General features: G+C 43.8%; 1 protein-coding gene and 1 long non-coding RNA gene across 51 annotated transcripts in view; one reads left to right on the forward strand and one right to left on the reverse strand.

Annotated features, from left to right (window-relative positions):
* The window catches only part of ADGRL3 (adhesion G protein-coupled receptor L3), a 487,487-nt gene that overhangs the window by 55,466 nt on the left and 408,163 nt on the right, over positions 1-23,858 (reverse strand). For 39 of the 50 annotated variants that reach the window (XM_086888938.1, XM_086888937.1, XM_086888933.1 and 36 more), the window contains 6 exons: positions 20,198-20,381; positions 19,253-19,375; positions 16,897-17,105; positions 16,042-16,218; positions 6,595-6,804; positions 6,023-6,243 (listed from right to left, as the gene is read on the reverse strand). In XM_086888938.1, the coding sequence (XP_086745064.1) occupies positions 6,023-6,243; positions 6,595-6,804; positions 16,042-16,218; positions 16,897-17,105; positions 19,253-19,375; positions 20,198-20,381 (1,124 nt within the window). The remainder of the gene's footprint in view (positions 1-6,022; positions 6,244-6,594; positions 6,805-16,041; positions 16,219-16,896; positions 17,106-19,252; positions 19,376-20,197; positions 20,382-23,858) is intronic. The other 11 variants (XM_086888924.1, XM_086888922.1, XM_086888923.1 and 8 more) reach the window with 1 other exon arrangement.
* LOC147653117 (uncharacterized) lies at positions 14,305-19,194 on the forward strand. The gene is made up of 2 exons (XR_015286801.1): positions 14,305-14,553; positions 14,915-19,194. It is a non-coding gene; the product is annotated as an uncharacterized LOC147653117 (long non-coding RNA).

A 23,858-nucleotide genomic window follows, 5' to 3' on the forward strand; every position in this document is an offset into this window, starting at 1 on the left:
TTCCAAGAAAGTTTCACACGATGTTTAAAATAATAATATCTTGTCGTCTTTGCAATGCTGCAAATCACAGCTCCGTTTATACACAAAGGACTGAGAGAGCATAAAACCACTCTTATACTAAACATCCGATGGAATTTCGTGATTAGGCAAGTGACAGGAACTGCATATATGAATTTATCATGGTGGTGGAGATAGCAGTTCTCACAAATGACAGCTCTAGTGTATGTGCCTAATATTTTTTCCCTTCCAATGGGCTTTGCAACAGGCAGAAAGGTCTGTGCCAGCAGCAGCCCCATGGAGAGATGATCAGCAGGAGATGCCTGACGAGAGAATAAAATATGCTCTCAACCTCTGTGACTGGGAGAAGCCAAAATATGAATAAATTAAAATACGCAGAGGAAACTTCTCACTTCCCTCCCTGACCATATAAATTTAAGGTCTCATCAGTGCTGGAGAGGTATTGATATATATCACACACACACTCATAATGCTATTTGTCACAAATTAAAATACTGTCTCTTCCATGACTGTCATTCCTGAACTGCCTTTGCAGCTGCTCATCCAGAATTTCCATGTGATAGCATCAAAATCTCAATGCAAGGGGCAAACAGAGGCTTTCAGAGCAATTGCTGGTAAATCTTGTTTTCTCCATGTTTTAAGGTGATTTAGATGCAGCTGGTAATGGAACAACATGAGTGACTCAAAACTACTTGGGTCTGATTCCCAATAGGAGAAGGTTTATGCGATCATGACATCTGCGTATCACCCATAAAAACATCGGAAATGTCGCCCAATTGCAACTAGATTTGACAAAAGAATAGAGGTTTTGAGGATAATGAAGTCCCTGTAAAAAGTGCTCCCCCATTCCTAAGCAAGGATGTCCGCACAGCAGCAGCTCACATTTTTACGTGGCATTTCAGGCTTTATACCTACCCCATCCCCCTCAGGAAAAATGAGTAACTAGTGCTTATGCCTCAGCTGCTGCATATAAATCACAGAATACGCAGCCCCATCACTTTTTTCTACTGATAATGAGTGCTGGTGTGTGGGAGAGGACTCAGAGGGTTGTGGGGGTTTGATTTATTTTTTTAATGAAAATATTTTGAACCTTTTTTTTTTTGACAGTTTAACATTCTAAACAACCCCCAGCCCCTGCTACCCAGGAGTTGGGAACACTGTCTTTTAGTCACCATCAACTTGGTTTTCCTTCAGCATAAAGAGTGACCTGGCTCTTGGAAAGTCTGGGGAAGAGGAAATATTCTCTTTTCTTTTTGAAGAATGGTGACCGCCCTACAGTCACATCTGGTGCAGCTGGTTTTGAATGCAGATAGATTGGGACACTGGGAAAAACAGGGAAAGCTGAAATACAAAATGAGCAAAAAAGCTGTGCCAGGCTCAGCAAAGAAGAGCAAAGCAACTGGTTCCTTTTCCAGACAGCAAAAAGAACAAAATTTTCCACTCCACTCCCCTAAAATATCTTCTCTTCAGTTGTAGAAAACAACTGAGTGACAAAAGATGGATGCTGTGGATGAGAAAATGCAGAGGAACCAGGTCCTGTCATCAGGGTAAGTGGGGGCCGGGCATGGAGCAAAAGGAGCCCTATGAGAGATGGCTTCACCTACGCTGGAGTACAGCTTGTGAAAAACAGAGGAGGTTTTTTTTTAGGCCTCTCTGCACACTTCAAAGAACGCAATGTCATTTTTTTATTTGTTTGAATTTGAAAAATTCGCCTTTCTATGAAACCGTGTATGATACTCAGCCTCGGGGGACTTAAAAAAAAAAGCTGAGGTTTTTGGTGGTCATCAGGAAGAGATGAAACTTTGAACCTGCTTAAGTCATACCTCATTAAAAATGCAAATTAAGACAAAAACATCAAAACACAGGCATCCCGCCAATTGCGTTGTGGAGCTGTAAATTGCTAATCAGACAAGTACCACACTGAGCTTTTCTTGCCTTAGAAGACAAAAACCCACACGCACAATGAGCTGCATAAATGAGCTCCTCAAAACAAGGAAGCAATCAGGCAACTCACTTCCCAGAGTTGCTAATCTTGGGCTGCTGAGTTACTTGTGACCCTCCACGCGCAGCTGCGCTGTGAGCACGGACTTGCCACGTTAGGAGTTAAGGCTGCGCTGCCATTAAGCAAACGAGCTCCTTCAGGGCTCAGCGCAAGGCAAAGGATTATCAAGAAATGTGTGCATGTAGAGAACACTGCTCAAAACCCCATTGCTTCTTCTAGGAGTCACCCCAATGCATTCAGTTCTCGTGACAAGCTCCGTGGCGCCGCTCTCCTTTACTTTTTAATTTCCTCCTTTTCCACAGTGGCAACTCGCAATATTCACCTAAAGCTTTGCCCAAGTAATAAAGACTACAAAGAGTTTACTCTATTTTCTGCATGAAGAGAAATCAAATACTAAACTATCCCTGGTGTGCATTAAATATAACCAATAAACAATCATTAGCTGCCATTGGACCATAAAATTTGAAGAGCCCTAAACATATCATGTTGTTCATGGGAGCTCAGCGGTTTGTTTCGTGTGGCTGTACAGCCTCCTTGTCAGGGTGCAGTAATGGCATATGTATGCACCAGACATGCCTTTCAAGGGTGCAATATAGGTTCTGCTTAATGGAGTTCAGCATCCACATAGCTCACGCTTCCTCCTCCAAATACTGGCAGCAGCACTGCAAATAAAACAAGTTCGGTGGAGCCACCCAAGACAGACCACATTGTTAGAAGCTATTTTCTGAGCAGCATTTACATGCATGAAATGTCGGCGCCTGGCTGATGGACTCGGAGGCTGTGTACATACACAGGGCTTTCATTTTGCTTTCTGACAGCTGGATTGCTTACCGTGTATATCCTGCTTTATAGCATTCCAAAAGGGGGGGAAGAAGGGGGGGAGAAACAAAAGAGAGATCCCTGCCATGATGGATTTGATCACCAGTGGATGAATATACCTACAAGTGCGCTTTCTAAAATATATTGAACCACTCAAAGCGTAGCTGCTTTCCTCTGCAATTTGTAAGAGGCTTTGATATGAAACCCAGGAAAGTATGGAAATATGCAATAGCTTCCTGCTGCTGATTTGGGATGGCCCTCTCCTAGCATGAATCCTCTTAAAGGCTAAAGCCATAATTGAGCTTTTGCTGAATTTTAGGTGCAACTTATTTTCAAACACTAACTACAAACGCAAATACTGTTTTCTATACTATTTTCATTTTGCAGCATTGCCCACCATGACCCTTGACATCATGTACATCGAAGAGATGGATGGATTGGACTAACACACAGGATAAGGCAAATGATCATTCTTTTTAATTTATTTTTTTCACTACAATCCCAGTATCTTCTTTTTTTGCAACAAAACTTCAGCTGTGGCCATTTAAGATGCAGCAGCCGAAGATATGGCCTGCAAGAAATGGTCACCTACAAGTTCATGAGAGCATTGCCAGATTCTCTTTGGGAATGTGAGGGAACCACACTGTCTGCAGTGGGGCTTCCTGCTTTTCATCTTTACTTTAGAGGTTACAGTCAGAATAAGGTGAGATGCAACTTTTCTGATTTATCTGAGGGAAAGGACCAAACACAGTTGAGCTAGCCTGAATGGGATGATCTTTTAAGGGAACCACTATGCTGCTACTTAGTTATAAAACCAAATTAGTCTCCTAATATAAGGGGTTCGAACTATTCTAAAGCAAACAAAAAACAAAGTAGGAAAAGGATCAATCCCCATCCTTGAAATAATTAAGTGTATAAGAGTATCTTTATGGAGCAGCTACTCCAAAATGCCAGTATGAATACTAGGACATGGGACACTTCAGAAAATCACAAGCACTAAATGATGAGTAAAGCAACAGAGGGAGGAACAACTGCATGTTCCTGGCTATGTAACCTAGGCATGTGTTACAGGAGGGTTGGATTTAGAAAGTAAAATGAAATCAAGAAACCTTACACTGCGTGTTTAAGCAAATCATTCTGAGACGTATGAATGGTGGCACCAACTGCCAGGCAAAAAACAAATAACACTAACAGCTCCATAAGTCCTGCTTAAACAAATGCAGTAAATAATGGAGGGAGGCAAGTAATATATTCCAGAGGATGTTTTACAAAACCTGGCAAAACCAAGCAATTTCTTGCAATCAAATTATGTATGCCTGGCATATAGTTCACTACAAATTCTAATCAGTTCTACCCTTCTAATAACATTATACTGAAAAATACATCATCATCCATCAACCAGATGGAGCATGATAGTTATACAAAACATATTGTATGGTTTTTATTTTCCTCTATGAGAACGTGATAAAATTGTGCATTCTGGAATTAAAAATTATAAATAAATATTTTAGATTTGCAAATCTCTGTAAATATTTATCTGCAAAATATTATATATACATGTTTAATCATTAAAAATATCACTTCGTGCTGTGGGGAGGGAGACATATTTTATTGGCACACACACAGGACTGCTGCCTCTTCAATGCCAAGATAGCGAAGTGTTCGCCTTCAGTGAATTTCAGCCAAACTTTCTGCCTGTACCTTCCATGCTGGGGAAACATTTGGGTGCCCAAGGTCTATTTGCAAAAGCCAAAGGATGAACAGTGTGGAAAGTGGCCCCAAAATACCGCACTGAAAACTGGACAGGTTAGGACATGGCTCCAGCATGAAGCAGATGTGCAGGACTGACTTTCCAGACAGCTGGAGTATCTTTGAGTGCCTGATGTAGGCCACTGTGAAGAGATATGTCCTCCATAGAAACACCACAGTTAAGAATAAATTTGTCTAAAGGGAGAAGACGAGCTGTTTCCATACCTGATTCAATAGGTGCTTATATAATGCTCAAGAGGGGGAGTAAATACAAGAGCCTGTTGGGGCAGAAAGCAGGTGGCAACTGATGGGAAATCTTCAAAAATGGCAATCAGCTGTTGTGTTACTTATTCTTTGCCCTCTAGGCCTGTAAAAGTCAGTCAAACTACTTTGGATAAATTGGTAGAGATCCTTAAAAACTTACACCCTCCTACCCTTATCTGTGTGGGCCATTTCCTTTCCTTTCCACAACGCGTGACATTTATACAAATTCAGGTCGCGGCTCTCCTACTCATGGGAGGAACACAACACAAATATCCATCTGGGATCCAAGCCCGCCTGCTGGCATGGTAATGGATCATGAGCAGCTCCACTGCTCCACAGATCTGTTTTTTCAAGAAATAGAGGTTCATATATCCCAGTAAGGTTTCAGGCAAAAAATCTGCAGTTGAACCTAACATAAGATCAAATGCTGCCGTGGTCTCACCCGATCTATGCTAAAAAAGAGCTTCAGAACCACCACTGGCTCATTGCTACATATGCCTTCATATTGAGCCCTTAACTCAGTTAAAGTGAGACTGGAAAGGCAGACTGACAAGGGAAGGAAAAAAAAAGGTCAATGAAAACATTGTTAATCCTATTGTAGCAAAGATGGCAAAGAGAATCAAAGGCTCAATTTTCCCCTTGTTTTCCATTAGACGGTGTTGCATGATAATCTAACTTGTGCTTTCATACCAGCTTCAGCAATGTTGGAAACACTTAAGAATATTCATAATGATAAATGATATAGCTGTTCTGATTTGCAAAGAGCCTAATGTACTCCACAGTCACCACCCATTTTGCCTGCAGGCTCTGTTAGTTTGATAGAACACTTTAGAAGAGAGGAAGAAAGCAATATCTTCATCCAAATAAGAAATAACTCTTTGGTTCAAGGAGGATATTGCTGCTATAGTACCAAACTGAGACTCGGGACAGTAACCTCTGCTGATCTTATGCAATGATGTGACAAAATTTTCTTTGACTGGCTTCCCTAGAAAATACCTTTGCAAATCATTTCATAGTGAGGAATTTGTCCTGCAAGAAATGCAGAGATAAGGCAAGGCATGCCTCCTGGCTGAGCTCTGCCTGAACAAACCCTCTGGGCTCCTCACATCCATTTGCTGCCCCCGCTCCCATCTCTTCTGAGCAGGTCCAAGCCATTCCAAGGTCACTCACACTTTGTCCGTGCCGTAGCTCCGGTAGTCCACCGCTGCCGACACGGCCACAATCAGCGCAGGCATGCCGTACCCCACCAGATAGAAATACTTCCTCCGGGAGTGCTCACTCTCAAAAACCTCCACCAGCATGATGTAGAGCTGCACCCCCTCCAGGAACATCCAGGTGAAAGCTGCCAGGAAGAAGAAGTGCAGGAGGGCAGCAAAGACGGCACAGGCAATCTGTGTGAGGATTGAAAAGAGCAAGGGAAGCTGTTTGTACCATGATTAATTAATGCACCAGTCAGGAGTACTCTTACTTGGAGGCTTAATAAAAATGAGGGTGTTCTTATCTTCCCTCTCCAAAGGAAGAACTTTTTTTTTCACTTGGAAAACGTGTGAATTGTTTTGAAATAGACACATATTTGCATATATAAATGATATTAAAAGATAAAAAGGTAGGCACATACACAATCAGGCAAATAAACACATGAAGATGTACATGGTATAAGCTCATTTTTACAACTTGCTTATTAAACACACACATTATTGACAAGAGCCTATGACAGAAGCAGAAAGTGCTTTGCCTCTTACCGGCTGGTCAGTCCGGTTGATGCCAATGAGGAAGAGGAGCTCTGCCACAAAGAGGCTGATGCACAAGTTCTTGTGAATCGTGTTGCGGTCACTCTGCAGCCCACGGAAGAAGCAGAAGGTGAAGATGCAGATCAGGAGGCAGACCAGTGAAAGCAGGATGCCAACCCACGTGATGAAGTCCAGGAGCAGGTCGTGGACTGCATCAGTGTGCTGAAGGTAAAACAAAAAAAAAAAAATCTCATCAGCTGCATGATGCGTGACTTCTAATGCATCCCAGACACAGAGTAAGGGTGCCTGTGGCACAAGGCACCAGTACCAAAAACATTAAATGGACCTAAACTTGAACCCTGCGGCAAGAAAGCTGCAATCTGAAACACAGACTCCAGGACATCTTGCAAGGTGCAGGTGCCCTGAACAGACTCATAGCCCAAAACCCTGCAGAAACATAATGCTGTTGATGAAAATACTGAGATATCAGGGCTAGTCTTGCGTGCGGCTCAATCTTGCACACGCGTGGCAAAGGAGTGCCTGGACACACGGTATAAAGAACCATTGAACAGAGTGATTCGAGTGTGAAAAAGCATTTCGTGCTAACAACATCATGTCCAACAATTGCAAGTCCATTACAACCATTTGCCAGCAGTGAAAAAAGACTCTCTTTAAATGTTCAGAGATGTATGAGCATGGAGGCTTTGGAAAGAAAGAGATTGCTTACTTTTTTTTTTTTTTTTCCACAGGGGAAGGAGAAAGGAAGTTTGATTTTTCTTTTTCAAACCCTGGAGTTATATTTTAGAACTCCAGGGAAGTCAGATTGATCCCGAGAACATTACCCAGAAAAAAAAAAGACAAATCTTTTAACACAAATTTGCTTTTAAACTGTAACAAAACAGTGATTTTAAGACAGCCTGGAAAGTGACAGATTCCCTGTGATGAACTTTTAACATGGATGTACTTCAAAGCCATGCAGAAAAAGCCAGTGCAAAGCTAGGCAACAAAGTTTTGTGAGGCAGGATAGGTGAGACTTGGAACTGCTGCCAAAGCACCGCTGTATTGCTCCTGAGTTTACACTGCATGTCCCTCCTGGAAAGAGGAGGCACATGATGAGACCCTCCTGGTGAGAGCATCCCACCACTTTCTTCCTTATTCAGGCTGTAAAACTCACCCATAACTCCCCAAGCTTCCACCAGTTGCAGTGACACTATAGATATCGTTACCTAGCAAAATGTAACTAACACATGAGAAACACACGGCGAGTCACAAGATGACTGCTTGGGTGTAAGTGGTTAGAGTCAATCAGCTGGGAAAAAGACTGGCTGGAAATCTCTGGGGGCATTTCACCAAGACCAGAGCAGCTTGAAGCCCAGCTCTGCGGTGCACCAGGTTGTGTTATAAATGATAATCACATTCTTCACCATTTCTGGCATTTCGATGACTTGGGCATTATGTAGGCTGGCAAATACAATGGTGTCACACTTCAAAAAGCCAGGGCAAAGTGGAAACATTTTTCTCTTCATGGGATAAAAGCTTATGACAGATGGAAAAGGTGATTAATTTATCCATTTTCTTTGCCTGCTTGCCAATGATAAAGCCACATCAAATGTCAGGCCTTTCCCGATACACTCTGCTACGTCGGCACCCACAAAAAACATCTCAAGCCTTTCAGGTCTTTGGCTTTACCAGCATGAGTGACAGGCATCACACTGTAATGAAAAATGGGGAGTGATTCTCTGCTCCATCACTTCCATGCTGGAAGTTTTTTCTCCAAGAAGGCTTAGAGGTGGAGAGATGGAGGGCTTCTTTGCCCAAACCCCCTTGCATCTCTTCCCAACTATTTCCAGTACCTAAGGAACTAGAGGTCACAAGTCCAACACGGAGACAAGAAATCATTGTGTGCTTTCTGTGGCTCATGACAGAAATGCCTATTCCAGCCAGCTCATCCAGCAGCGCCCAGAAACCTGACAAGATGAAGCACATCATTTCCCTGGCAGCTGCGCATTGCTTTATCTCAGTGTCATTCCAGCTCATCCATCCCTCTTAACTCTGCGGAAAAATGTTAATGCAAACCTTGCACCTTGCAAATCATTCTTTCTTTTGTCTGAGGCTGCAGGGCAATGGCAGGAGAACATCCCCCTGAACAAACTGGTTAGATTGGCTTGCCAGTATGAATGGACCAAGAGCTCTTGGGCTGGGCAACAGGACTAGGCAGCTGATGCAGGTGGATGTAGGGCAAAAGAAACCAGGCAGACTGTGGCCCATGCACCCCACCCAGGTGTGGCCATATTCATCCATACCAACACAAATTTAGCATAGTGCAGGGAAAATTCTCCAAGGGCTTCTTCCCCTAGGTGAGATAACTCTCACAGCTCACAGCTCTTGCACCTCTTATCACAATACCACAGTTCTGCTGAATTTAGGATATGATGCAGGAATTACAGGTGTTTTTGCTCTCGGAGAGGGATCCTACCATCTAGGTTCTTTGTCTTCTTCAGGGAAGGGCTGCTTACCCAAGAAACTCACCATGCTTAGCAAAAAACATGCTTCATTGCTGTATTATTATTATTATCACTCTTACTGCTTTTCTTTTTAATATTAATCGTAAAGATAATACTGATTTTATGTACATAACACTCATCCTCGGAGCGCTGGGAAACAACCATAAAAACAACTTCTCCATAATTACAAACTCCTTCCCCAACCTCAACAAACTCACAGAAGAACAAACAGAAAGGAATAATAACAATAAACTGGGAACAAGAGCAATTTAAAAAAACCTCAGGGGGAAAAAAAATATGAATTTGTAGCTTTTCTAGTAAAGTCCGAGAGAAGAAGTGAGCTGAATTTTAAAGGCTGGGTACACTCCAGCCTGTTTGGGATGCCCAATTTCTGGTGCCACTGCAGAGCTAGTGAATCAGGGAAGACTTGCTAAGCACTGGCATCCTTCCCATGGCAGTGCCAACTGCTCCCTCAGGGCAGGCACATCCAGAGCTTGTACACCAGCAAGTACAACAAAAGGCAACTTGCCTTTTGCTGGAGACTGAACTTGTAAATTACTGCACTTTACAGCAATCAGAATAATATGGGAAAATGAACAATAGTGGTAACCTCTCCCAATGCCATGAGCTTTTCCTTGCCATCACCTGATCGCTGTGTGACAAACAAGGAGCAGCATAACCTGGTTTACACAGCTGCTATACGCAGTCCCAGGGTTATATACAATAAACGGCACACCAAGATTTTGCATGTAGGTCTCAGCCTTCAAGCTGGTTTCTTAGCCACAGAAAAATGCAAGAAGAGCAAATCTTCTCTTTACCCTGTCCGGCACTGTCCAAAACTCCTCGACTGAGGATAAAACAGCTTGGATGTACACGCTAACCACTGACTCACAGCATGGTGAAGGCTGGAAGGGACCACCAGTGGGGTTAACTGGTCCAACAACCCTGCTCAGGTCCAGCTGGACCACTGATCACGACCCTCTGGGATCTGCTGTTCCCAGAAGATCCCTAGGGATATCTTTCCAGCACAATGAAAGCCCTTGGGTCTTTAAAACATGCAACATATATCTAAGACCACCAGTGTATCAAGAGTCATCTCTTGCTTCTCAGTGATCTTCCCAAATACTTGGGCAACCAGAAGAGCACATGAGAAATACCAGATGTCAGTCCAAGAGACAATTTCCCAACAGCATCAACCAAACAACTCCTTGCCCAAACGCACCATGGCTCTCCAGATGGGTGCTACATGGCACAACATGCAGGACACAGAGTTTTGTTACCACTAAGCTACACTCACTTTGCAGAATAAGCTGACACACAAATTATTTTTAGTACAGGAACAACTTACTGAGTAATTAAAAAAAAAAGCCAACTAAAAAATAATACACTTCAGGGACAGGGTTTCTATAGAAAGTATGTTTTACATTTATGATTTAGGTATGAACCCAACTCAAAGCCCAGTGAAAGGAGATGTCTCTGGCTTTGGAATAAAGACCTGGTTTTGTTCCAGTGGAACCAAGAGCAGTAGGAGGAGAGTGCTGACAGGGATTTGCACAGGAGGAGCTACAGGAGCATTGGTAGCAACCACAGCAGGATGCACAGGCAGCCCTGATATTATCCAGGCTGGGAAAATCAATGAGCAGCTCTGGCAGTGCCTGTACACCAGAGCTGAGCTAATAAAAACAAATCCCAGGGAATGTCAGCTTACGATAGAATGGCTCTCCCTGAGATGAACAGCCATTTCCTCCCTTATTAAAAACATCAGCAGAAGAAAACAGCAGCCAAACCAAGCTGCCAGAAGCAAAGGACACATTCTTTTGCCTAATCTGTCCCTCCAGGAATGGAAGAAGTAATATCTTTGGGGGTGGAAGAATAAGCAAGCAGTAAATAAAAACACAGTGTCATCAACTAGCTCAAATATGATCGCTCGGTGCCTGGTGGGAGCTGGCAGAGTGCTGGGCTGGGCAGAGACCCAAGTGGGACAGGTTTGAACTTCTGTGCATTGCTGATGCTGCTTCTTGGATTTGTAGCTCTTTGGGGCCATGTGGGGTCTCTCTACCCTTTTTCCCTTGTCTCTGGTGGTAAGAGAGGATTTACTGCTATGACCTGGCTGTAATACTTTGTGGCTATGTGCAAAGGGCTACTGAAGAGGCAGATGGTTTTGTAGATGTGTGAGAAGCACCAGCTGGGTTACACGGACTGGGAGGAAACCCCAAGGATTCCTGAAGTGCATCCAAGCTGGCTGAAGGTATCACCGGCTGTGGCTACGAAGGCATGAAAGTCTTTAAGGGAGCTTTTCCCTTCCTGTGGCCAAGAGGAATATGAACTGAATATGAAAGGGGGGATCCCTTTGCTTTAGCATCCATCCTCTCCATCTTTCCTAAGGATGCACCAAGAGAGGCAGGCAGCTGTGCTCTACAGTGAACACCCATGGACCTGGTACGCATCTGCTCTGGGCTCTGAAAATCACTGCCATCATTGGCACCATCAGGTCCTAACCCATAAAGAGAGCAAAATTCCCACCTGAGGCCCATGTACAACATTACTGTCTTCTACCTTTGGCCATTCAAAATAAGGCTGAGAACCCTGAGCATTCCTGCTAACTAAAGGTGGTTTAGTCACCTTTTCTCTCCTTGCCTTAGTCCACCAAGCTGCCTTCATATTCTGCACGGGCAACACAGACCATCTTCCTCTATTTCTGCCTTCCTCAGCAAGATGAAGGCCTCCTAGCAGAACTCTCCCATAAACTTCTCACCAAAATGCAACAGCCCTCTAGCAACTGCCAGAAGCAGCAGCCATTCTAAGTCCTGGAAACCCCTGTGGCCAGAATAAAGCTGTATGGGGGCAGGTGTGCACAGAGAAATGGGCACAGACCTCACCATGTGTCACAGACACTACTGCACATACAGCACGTGCCAAGAGCCCACTGTTTCCACTCTACTCACCAAACCCTCTGCAACTGAGAGGTGAGATTCGTGGAGAGGAGGTGAGTCTTAGGAATAATAATTGCATCCATCATCCTGCTCTCTCATGCTGGCTAGATTTTGGAAGCTCTGATTACTCACGTGGCATCTCCAACCCAAGAAATGAGCTACGGCAGCTGTGTGAAACTCAGTGTAGCTATCCACCCAGCCAAGCTGGCAGAAATGTGAGTTTCTGAGAAAACTTTTTTGCCAGTGTGAGCTATATGACTTGCATATGAAGTTTAGAACACAGGATCAGCCTGCAGGAACTCCAGTTTGCTGCTCTACTGCTTTAGGCAATGGACTGCTACATTCCACTTAGACTTCATATATTGTTATTCCTTTCTCTCCTTAGCTTGCCTTATGCTTCCACTCCCCAAATAATTAGCACAGTTAGCACCAATGTTTGTGGTAAAGAAAAACACCTGAAACTTTCCTATTAATTGCAACAGTCAAAACACCTTTATTTTTTACCTCCTTTCTATTAGTATTTAAAAAAAAGAAGAGTAAGATCTGGCACTCACTACATACTGATAAGCAACATTTTTCTACCCTGGGGGTACCTTTGCTTATTCTGGTTTGGGTGGGTTTTTTAATTGCATTTTCCCACCAGCTCTGAACTTGTTTTCTGGCTGCATAATTTTCCCATGATACATTTAAGATGCATCTGCTATAATTAGTATAATGCAAAGCACAAGCTTATGAAAAACAACTTGTAAATGTTGAATATTTCTACAGCAATTACATAGGTAGGATGGTTTATTTAACAATGGGCTTTGTTCCACAGCACGGGAGTCACCACATTTTTATAGACAGTGGCTGGAGGGAGACCTGCAGGTGAGGGTCCACTGCTCTTCCCAGAAGTTATGCATCCTGCACAGTCAACTCTCGGTCTTGGACAGTGGTATTTAACCCCAGTGGGTGAGTAAGAAAGTCTGAACCCAGCTTATTTTAAAGGGAAGAAAGCATCTTCAAATTAAATTCTCCTCTCAATCAGGTACTGTCCTAGTGAGACCAGAACTGATCCCAGCAACTTCTACTCTTCAAGCACACCGATAAATCCCTGCTGCCATGGTCAGCTGGTGGCATTTTCTGTCCCTTTGGACAAAGATATATTGCTTTTTCATGCTGGAGAGCCAGATGGCCATCAATCACCTCTCCTCAGTGGCACTACCTTCCAGCTCCACCTTGCCACGCACACTCTGCTAATAATTAAACTGCAGCCTGGAACTCACAGAGCAGCCACCGAGATCCCCTCTGGAGAACATGCTCTTGTGCCATGTTACCAGGCAGGAAGATCATTCATGAGCAGATGTGACACTTGTCAAATTGCTGCTGGTTTTTGATTAAGGAGCAGGACTATAATGTCTGCTCCCCATGTTGCCCAGTTTTCAGTCTTATTATGCAGGGTGCTGTGGATTTGCCTTACACCAAAGGTTGTTCCCCATGGATCCAAAAATTCAAACAACAGAAGAAAACTGTTTCTGTTGCAGAGCTCCCAGAATATTGTTAATTATTGTGTGTGCAACATTACTTTCTAGACATCCTGATCATTGCCAGAACACTGGTCTAAGAAGTCTTGCAGAAGCACACAACATCATCTCCCCAAGGATCATTCCACCTCCGAGAACACTAACAGGTCATGGAATGACAGAGGAATGCCTTTCTGAACCAGCCACAAAATAAGAAAATTATTCAAAAGCATATCCATAAGCAGTGAGCATGAGTCAATGAACGACAAAAACCCCCATTTGTTTCTAAACCTCCCCTTTTCCAAAGCAGCAGGTACTGTGCTGCCAAGTCTTTAAAATGAACTCATTACAATAGCATAAGGAATGTCATATTCCTTCTATGCCAAGAGCCACATGGTCAGCTCCACCATGGAGTGAGAGAGCACCACCAGGAAGAGCAAGGTGACAAGCAGCTGGCAGGACAAGTTGCAAACATTTGCATATTTATATCTGAAATATGTGTCTGTTATGTGGGAGGGAACCCTGCCCTGCCTTTGCCCTCAGGCCAGGATGATCACTGAAGTGGACATGCCAGGAAACTGTCCAGTTGTATCAGAGTCAACAAAGTGGAGCCAATTTGGCTCTTACAGCCATGGTACTTTGGCTGCAGCCAAATGATAAAACATGACCTGAAAGTCTTGAGGGCACTTGTTAACACCCAGAAACAGCCACTAGCTAATAGCACACTGGCTTTGCACTTGGGAAGCTCCCAGCTGCAGCTCTTTCCAACCTGCTGGATGAACATGGGCGGGGAAGGGGCCCACATATTTTTCCTGCAAGCTGAGATAACAGCAGGTCTACTTGTCTCACGAGGTTTGGATGGAGAGTGCAGGCAAGGCTGACCCGTTTGCAGTTTGAGAAGAGGCCTGTTGAACTGTATCTGCACCAGGCAGTGGGGATCACCCCCATTCACACCAGTGGAGTGGATCACTATCTGCATTTCCCAGCTGCCACCTCTGACTTCAATGACTCAGGCATATCTGTTAATTCCAGGTGGGTGATAATGAGCCAAACACACATTTCTTATGAAAATTCAAGCAGTTGTAGGCAACTGGCAAAACCAGACCTGGACTGCAGAATGCCATTAACCTGTAAATACGTGCTTTGAATAGGCCTTTTCTTCAGGCATCTCCCAGGACAATGCCACAAACATTTAATGGCATGTTTCCTGAACTAGGACAGACTCCTGCAGAATAAAGTGATTACTGCAACTTGCAGGAGCAACAGATATATCCTGCCCCTCTCAGGTGGACCCAGCTGTTGTGGGAAATGTGCTCCTAGGCTCCCATTTATTTTTTTGCAGAGCTTTTGTCATGTCATGCATGATACTTATTTAATATGTATTTTATTGCAGCTCTTTACATTCCTCTTCAGATTATTAAGTGAAACAAAAATACACAAAGGAGTGACACTGGAAGACTATGTGAGAAAAAGTAGTTTTAAAACCGTAATTGCTTTTGTGGTTACGCTTGTCATGGAAGTGATTCTGAAAAGTTCTGCCTGCATGGAAGATGCCAGTTCCACACCTAGCTCAGAACTGTGGATTTTTGCCTGCTGTGCCAGGCACATGAAACAGAGACACCACAATGAAGAAAATGACTAGGCCAAAATCTTTTGGGCATCAGGGCCTTCTCTTCTTTCTCTGGCAGTTTAGACTGTTCTCAACCAAAGACAACAGAAGCAGCTCAGGAAATGGAGGACCATCTCAACCTGCTCTTGAGTAAAATCCCAAATGTGTGCTTCACTCCCAAAACCACTGCTACCTTGAGGAACATCTACCTTCAGGATTAACTTCTTCAGCTCCAGTGGGGTTAGTCACGTGGAAAGCCAGATTTACATCACGGACATAACTGCAGGCAAGGGAACCAGCTGGTTGTGTACTGGCCTCAAGTAGATGCCAGTCTACACAGGATGGTCTCAGAAGCTTCCCTCTCATGTGTCATACTCTGCATCTCTCTGTCACACAGTGAGACGCACACAAAGTATTTTTCTCCGTAGCTGGAATGAGAAGAACAGCTGGCTCCACACGTGCACCTCACACAAACACCTGTTGGCAGTGTATCTGCAGCTGCTGCTAGCAGGACACCCAACCTGCACCCCACAAGGCAGACTGCACACTTCTGTCCTTCCACCTCACAGCTCCCTGGTGGCACAGGGAGGACCCTGTGAGAAAGAACCCAGCCAGGAGATGCTCTGCACCAGTTAGCAAAGGATATGGCAACAGCTAATCCTGCTCACTCACCATCCCCACCTCAGAACTGCCCATGCTAGGAGCCTAAGACAGGCTTTGCATTGGTTGTGACTATTTTCTGTTTCACCACAGAGCAGAAAGAAGACTTATACCAGATGGTTTCTACTTTCAGAGTTAGTGTCACACAGCAATTTCCCTGCCCAGCTCCATTAGTGGTAACAAAATGGTGCCACACATTGACCACAGTTCCTGCCCTGTGCATTGGCAGCCTGGGGACCTGCAATGCCTACCTTAACTTCCACATGTGCCATCAGGACTGCAAAGTTGGTGAGGTGGTTGCAGGAGCAGGTGGTGTGTGTCTTGTTGGTTGTCAGGAGGCGGCAGCCCTGGGTGGACCAATAGCCTGTCATCGTACGCTTCGTGTAGCTCCAGAATGAACAGTTTGGGTTAAAATTTTCTTCTGACTGCTGCAGGGAAGAAATTAATAAATGCAGTAACAATGATAGGCTCTCAGAGATTTCGAAATGCATCACTGAGGCTCTTTGCAACTCTCACCCTTTAATTTTAGATAAATAATCAGCAGTGGTTTATACGTCAAGTATTACTTGCCAATACCAGAGGAAGTTAGATTGTTGCTGCACTCTTTGCTAATGCAAACTTAGTTCTTTGTTCTTGATTAATTTCAGACATTGACTAAATCCAGCTCTTCAAAACCAGACTGCTTCATTTGCATTGCAGAGCAGAGAAATTAATTGCTTTAAGCAATCAACTTTTGCAACTACTGAGCTTGGCTAACAGGAAGACTAGCTGTCCTCTTTCACTGTAATTCCACTTTCCTCTAACATCCCCTGCCACCATGATAAAGTAATATTATGGTCTATTCCAATTTATTGGTAGTTGTTAATTACAGAATGATGCGTGTCAGCAGCCGAGCAATAGGCATCAGCTCAAAGGAGACACTTTCTTTACTTCTATTAATGCAGTGTAAAAGAGACCTTCTCCATAAATAACACAAAGTGCAAAGGAACAAAAGTATAATTCAAAATCTAATCAAGGACTGCTGGGGGCCTCGAAGCAGCCAACTTTTACATCATTTCATTTCAGAAACTGAAAAAAAAAGAGAAGTGCTTTTTCAGCTCACACACCTTGATGTGCTTGACAGTAAACACCACAGGATCAGCCAGGTAAACCTTATTGCTGAACTCTTTATTTATTGCTGCCGTGATGACAGGGGAGTTGACAATGACAGAGTGATTGGTCGACATCGCTTCTGTTCCCAGCTTCATGCTGGCATTCTCCGTGGAGAGATAGGTGCCCAGATTGTTGTACAGCACAAAAGCCACCCTGATCTCACCTAGAGGAGAGGTAAGAGGTTAGACAGCTGGGTTGAATCACTGGGGTGGCTTTTCGCTTTTTAGGTTTCAAATCTTTTCTCTTAACCAACTTCAAAACTGCTCTGAGAAAATGTGAAAGGACCAGGATGTGGCATATGAAAACCCACCTCTTGCCAATTACAGTGAGCAGCACCAAGAGGTGCAACAAGCAGTCCTTGGATAAGAAGGGGAGTGCTGCTTCTTCCAAAAGAAACTTTTATAAGCAAACAGCTGAGCAGAAGACAGACTGGGAAGGTGGGCTTATTTTTGGCATCAGTAGCTGTAACTGGCTTCAGAAAAAAAGAGGCCAGGTGGTCCATTTCCCACCTGACATCACTTTATTCTCCTGGATATACCTGGGAAACATGTTTCAAGCTGACATGTTGCACAGATGCAATATAAAACTATAATTTAGTCTGGTAATAAATTAAGACTATCTCAGAAAAGTGTAGGGACAAATCTGGGAGAAGAAATCAAAACCTTTCCAACACAATTCCAGTCTCACATGGCAGGTAAAGCAAAATTTCATAAATTTAATTTAAAAATATATTTATTCTCTTAATTTGCCAATCAGATAATCAGAAAAACACCATCAGAGAGCCTGCAGAAAACCAAGTCTACCAGCCAACTGTTTTTAACTGAAACCATCCAGCTTGCCTTCTGTTTTGCACATTATTTCACAGCCTATAAGTAAGAATGGAATGTGATTAATTTGCCTTTATATGTATTAGTTGTGGAGAGATACGTTTTTGTTTCTATATGAATCACCACAGCATCTGGGAAAGGTGAGGCACTGATGACTCCAAAGGCTCCTCCCAACCTAAATCCTTTTATGATAATTTTATTTGTAGCTCTTTGGTGACCTCTGGGCATGTGTCAAGCTGGTGCAAATTGATGGGGCTCTGCTTTGAACAGAACTCCAGTGATACTGTGTTTAGAAAAATGAAACTTCCCTTTCATTGCTGCCAACAGACAGAGTAAAAGTCTTACCCTGTTGGGGTTCTGCTACACATCTCGAGTTTTAAACTGTCTCTAAAAGAAATACTTTTCCTCAAATCCTATGTGCAACCAAGCCCAATAGCAAGACTTTCTTTCTGAACCACCGGACCAGAAGTCTAAAATTCTTGGAAATTTTAACACATCTGGTCTGGCTGCAATGCTGCCCTATCACTCCATGTTCTGTATTCTTTACACAGAGGAGGGTGGAGCACTGGCATGGGCTGCCCAGAGAAGCTGGGGATACCCCATCCCTGGAAGTGTTCAAGGAGGGCCAGGCTGGATAGGGCTTGAGCAACTTAATCTAGTGGAACGTGTCCCTTCTCATGGCAAGCGGGTTGGAACCAGATGATCTTAAAAGTCTCTTCCAACCCAAGCCATTGTTCCTGTGTTTTGTCTGCAGTGACCAAAGCCCATATATGTGGTCCCCTGCACACAGATCAAATTTTAAAGGAGCTCAGAAATAGGAGCATGTTGGGCCCACCAGTAGAAGCCTGAGTTTAAAGTTGGTCTACAGTGAGGCTGTAGAGATCAACAAATGTGTCCACTCAAACTCCTGATCTGGAAATAAATGGCTTAGCAGGATGAAGACAGATCACATAAAACATCATCTAAAATTTATGCTGTATCAGGAGGTTCGTAAGGTACAGAAAGGCACTAAAGATTTAGACTCCTAACAGTTAATCAGCCTTTTCTGCCATGTTGGCTCATTATTAATATTTGCTACTATTGTTTCCTCCCTTGACTTTTTCAGATGTTTGCACGGTGCCCTGCTGTGAAGCAGTTTACTCAAATGAGCCTCTTATCCCATCTGAAGCCTCCTAGTGCAGACATCAAAAGTTAAAAGCATTTCTCCGGATTCAGCACTGGGCCCCAGAAGCCCCATCATTTAAGGATCTGATGCATTTTTACCATCACAAAATACTTTTGAAGGCTGTGAATCACTTAGCAATATAATACATTCCCAGTCAGCCAACGTAGCTTGCCGTCAAGGGCATGAGCAAATGACGCTACCCGTTAATTTAAATATTAACATAGCAATTCCTACTTTACTTCTAATGGTTAAACACAAAACAGTGCCTAAGGCATGACTGCCTCATGAGGATGCTGTGGCCTGAGGTGCCAGACCTACCATTTCGACCATTCTGCTTCAAGGTATTTGCTGACAGCTGAATGGCGCTCCCATGGCCCATGTTCTGGGGAAACTTCAGATCTTCCAGATTCCCATCTGTGCTTAGTCTCGCAACTTCCAGCTCTGTGTGCAAGAGAGACAGACACTAAGTAAAAAATCTCTGCTGAAATAATCTTCAACACGGTGTTTCAAAGCTACAAAATGGTGTTCCAGACCAGCTCAGAGGAGGGGAATCAACTTACAGTGCTGCATGCTAGAATGTGTTTGGGCTCCTATTTCTTTTTAAATCTTTGCCCTGAAGAAGCTTTAAATTTAATTAAAAAAAAAAAAAAAGTGCAAATAAATTCTGCTCTCTGTGGAAGACAAAAGACAACCAGTTCTTGTAAACATGAACCTCAGGATATTAAGGACAACGGTTAAAATGAAAATCTGAGAATACTAGTTCTTTGCCACTGGCGATTGGTACTTTCTGTAAATGTTATCAGTTCTCAGGATCTTCTATTCATGGAAATAGAAAGAAGAGTTGTTCTCATTTTACATATGCACAGTGGGAGTGCTGGTGCTTTCCATCATGCTTGTTTTTTAATTAAAATCAACAATCAGCTGAATAAAGACACAAATTTGTATGAAATGAAACACAATTGCTTTACGATGAACAATCCCCCTGTGAAGCAGTGCTCTCATTGCTCTAGCACAGATTATACCCTCAAAGCTGGGAGTAATAAAGGCAGGTCAGGAGCTCATTTTCCATGGGATTTCAAGGGTAGAGAGTTGCCTTATTCCTTCAGGCTCTTTTGGAAAGACTTTGAAGTCCTTCAGACAAAGGCCCAAGACATATCTAGCAAATCGCTCTCCAATTAATCTAGGGATCAAGCCCAAAGCCGGGCTCCACAGCCTTTACTCTTCCACTGGCTGCTCTCGGTACTTGCGGGATTTGCCCCTTACGGATGTTGTCAGTGTTCTCCCGGACGATGTCTGTCTTCAGCAGGTTGTCAGCCAGCACGAAGGCACTGTCCTCCACCGTGTCCAGCAACTTGGTGGCCGCGCGCTGCTGCTCGCTCGCGTTCAGGTCCCTCCACGCGTTCAGAGCCTGAGGTTGCAGGAGGTTGTTCACCGTCTCCACCATGGCCTGCAAGGCAGAGGGATGGAGTGAGAAAAGGCTCCAGCAAACCTAAAGCATCAGAGACCTCTGACATATGCTTAGTCCCATCCTCCAAACACATCAGTTTACAGGGGGATGACAGCATCTCCTTCCCCCACCCATCAGGGCAGCCTGCAATGGAGCAGGACAACTTCTATACCATCAGATGGGACAGGGAGGAAATACTGATTTTATTATAAATGCAGGCTGGGAATGGTGCTTTTCTGCTTCCATAATCATCAGCTCTGGGCTTGGAAAAAGAAGGAATTAGGGCAGGTGGGGAAGGAGGGGTAGGAGGAAGATGATGGTTAAGGAAACATGCAGGAAAAACCCATCTGCAGCACCAGAGCTCAAGAGTAGGGCTGGGGCACTCGAGGAAGGTATTTGTACCTGGCTACGCTTCCTAAAACATTTCCCACCACATAACCCTCTAGCAGGCAGCCATGAAGACACAGAGATAGCTGAGTTACACCACTTCATCCAGAGCAGCAGCAGGTGCCCACAGAGATTTAGATAAGACACTACATTTCAAATCACTGCACTGAGGAAGGAGTCAGCCCTGTGGAAAGTCCCTCCTACAGTGCACCTGCTGCCCTGGGCTGCCACGCACAAAGAGCTCTCCCATGGATAACTTCCCACAGGTTAATCTGGATGCACACACAGGACCACACGAAACTGTACTGGTCTCATGACTGCAAAATTACTGCAGTAGAATTTAGCCAAACCGAAGGCTTTTCTCAACCTAAACCCTCCGCATCGTTACTAACCAGAGCTGACTCAACCGCTTTTCAGCTAAGATTTTTTAATGAGACCAGCTGTACCAGTTGATGGAACTGATTGTGCAGAGGAAAAGGATAAAAAATAAGCTACTTTGATCATGCTTTCTTCAGCTGGTTAGGGTCTAGTCACCAGGTCTAGTCACAGAGAAACACCTCCACTGCCAGCTAATGCTGCCTGCAGAAACAACCTCCCCTTCACGATGAAATTGCTGTTCATAATAATTTCCTTTATGCTGAGCACACAAGCATCAAACCCACACCTCTGCTCTGTGAGCTGACAACAGTCCCAGGGGACTTCAACATTTTCCAAGCCTGAAGTGTGCCCCATGGGCTCACTGTAGAGGGAATACTTCAGTATTTACTGCTGATACTGTTGCTAAACCCATGGGTGGAGAGGAGCTGTGGCACAGCCCCATTCTCCAGCAGAGCCCTCAGGAGGAGTGCTACAATGGCAATGGGCAGCACAGAGAGCACAGAGCATCCTGACTCACTCACCAGTCATGGTCAGCTGCCAATGAGCAATGGGAGGATGCAATCACATCAAACTACAATTTATTGCTACATCCACATGACTTTAACAAATATATCAATTACAGCAAGGTTTGAGGAGAAGCAAAGACAGCTAGAACTGCCACCGCTGGTGCTTTTAATGCCAGCAACTTCCTTGAGTTTGCAAGGTTTCTCACATCATCGTATTTCCTGTTGGGAGACTGCACCATAATTGGGCTCCTCTGACAGCACAAAGCTCCTACTTTCACAGTTACATTTATTCACGGTCAATTAACTTGTTTGTTCTTATGCCAGGCCTCTCCTATACCACAAACAGAATGCCTCACTCATTTGGTCTTAAGTGGAACTTGATAACCATAAATCAATTTTTAAGCTGATTATTAAACTGATTCTACTGAATAGTCTAAAAATTATCTTAACACATTTGCTGCTGGTTATAATTAGTAGTCAAGCAGAAATGGAAAAAGCCATAGCGTTTAAATCTGATATTCTTCTGCGTTTTAGAATTTGGAAGCCCGATCTCTGCCATTCTTAATAAAATTCTGTAGTATAGTCTGGGAATTTATCTCTTCACAGGCAAAAAAATACATGGTATTCTTTTCCAGTGACCAAAAAGCTTGATTATTTTGTGGTGCAGCTTCTACACAACATGGTGTTTTGTTGTAAAGACCTTTTATGCCTGGAAAGCAGAAAATGAGGATTTTTATTCCCTTTCAATGTTATCACACAATGTGCCTTACCTCCTTTTAGCTCAGCTCCTACCAGTTCTTAAATTCTCTGCTAAAACAACATCCTCCATACTTTTATCAATATCTGAATGGTGGAATATGTCTTTGCAGCAGATCCTGAGCTCCTGGCTCAGGACAGAAAGGTAATGTCTGTTCATCAGAATATGAAACAGATGCTGAAATATTTGTGTTACTGTGAAACATCTGCCGCAAAGACTTTCCCCCAGAAAAAAATATTTTATCTGATCCATTCTTTCTTTTGTTTTAAATGTGCACATATGTGTGCATGCAAGTTTGAGAGACAAAACCAATTGAGCCTAACACACTGCTTCCTGCACCATGTGCAGTCCACACCCAGTGCTGAGCATCCATCCTCTTGAAGTGACTACCTGAAACCAGGCACTTCACATCACTTTGGGCCTGGGGTCAAACACAAAGGCTCCAGGAAGATTTCCAAGGACTTTGGGTCACGTCCTTATCACGTATCTGAACAAAGCTGGTAGACTGTCTTTGTTGGCATTACATCCGAGATTAATTTAGTCCCTAGCTTTTCCCAGAGGGTCATTCCCCTCACCTGTCTCAGTGCATTAATCAAGTGTTCCCCACGTTATATTTCTGAGTGCAGCACTTCATTATGGCCGAGTGCTGTGGGCTGAAGCCAAGGAGATGAGGTGCTAATGAAATGTTTGCATTTTGGACAGGAGCTGAGGTAGGTGTTTAAATGAAACAAAACAGCTGTTATAGCAACAGTGCCTTGTGAGACAGAGATGCCAACTGGGAAAAGTTGGGCAGGGGAGTGGGAGTTGTGGGAAAGCAGGCACACATGACAAGGATAGACCTGTGTCTTTACATTTAAGCTGAGCCTTTGTGATTTACGTGGGTTTGGCAGCTGGTCCAATGACTTTGTGGTCTGATGAAGCTCCAGCATAGAAGAAACAGCTGTGCCAAACCTCCAGGAAAGCCTCTCAGTGACCAGCTGGAGGAGGGTTAGCCCTGAGAGAGAACCTTCAAAATGCAGAAGGCATGGGACAGGTGTGCTTGGGAGCTGATGGCTTGATAGGTTTTATCTGAGAACCCTGGGGATAAAGGTGGGGACTTTCAGAAGGAGATAGGAAAGTTCTGACATAGTTTCATCCCACCCCACTTCTTGCCTTTAACATGCAGCCAAGTAGGGAGCCCAGATACTCTCTAGTTTCTCTCTCCACTAGAAATAGAAGAAACTACCCCAAGGATTATCCTCATTTTGCCCCAGATCACATGAGATTGTACCTATCCACAAAGAACCAAACATCTATTAAAGAATGCTGCATGACCTCACTTGAAGACCCTGCCCTTGCTTCCAAAGCTAAAGAACTACTTCTCTTGTAGTCTTTTTTTCTTCCTCTGCCTGATCCTTCCTCCAAATGCAGCTCAGCTGAGCTTCTTGCAAAATAAAAATGTGGGGCTTG

Source organism: Cyanistes caeruleus, chromosome 5 (assembly GCF_971803275.1).
Source record: "Cyanistes caeruleus chromosome 5, bCyaCae1.hap1.1, whole genome shotgun sequence".
In the NCBI taxonomy this organism is placed as follows: Eukaryota; Metazoa; Chordata; class Aves; order Passeriformes; family Paridae; genus Cyanistes; species Cyanistes caeruleus.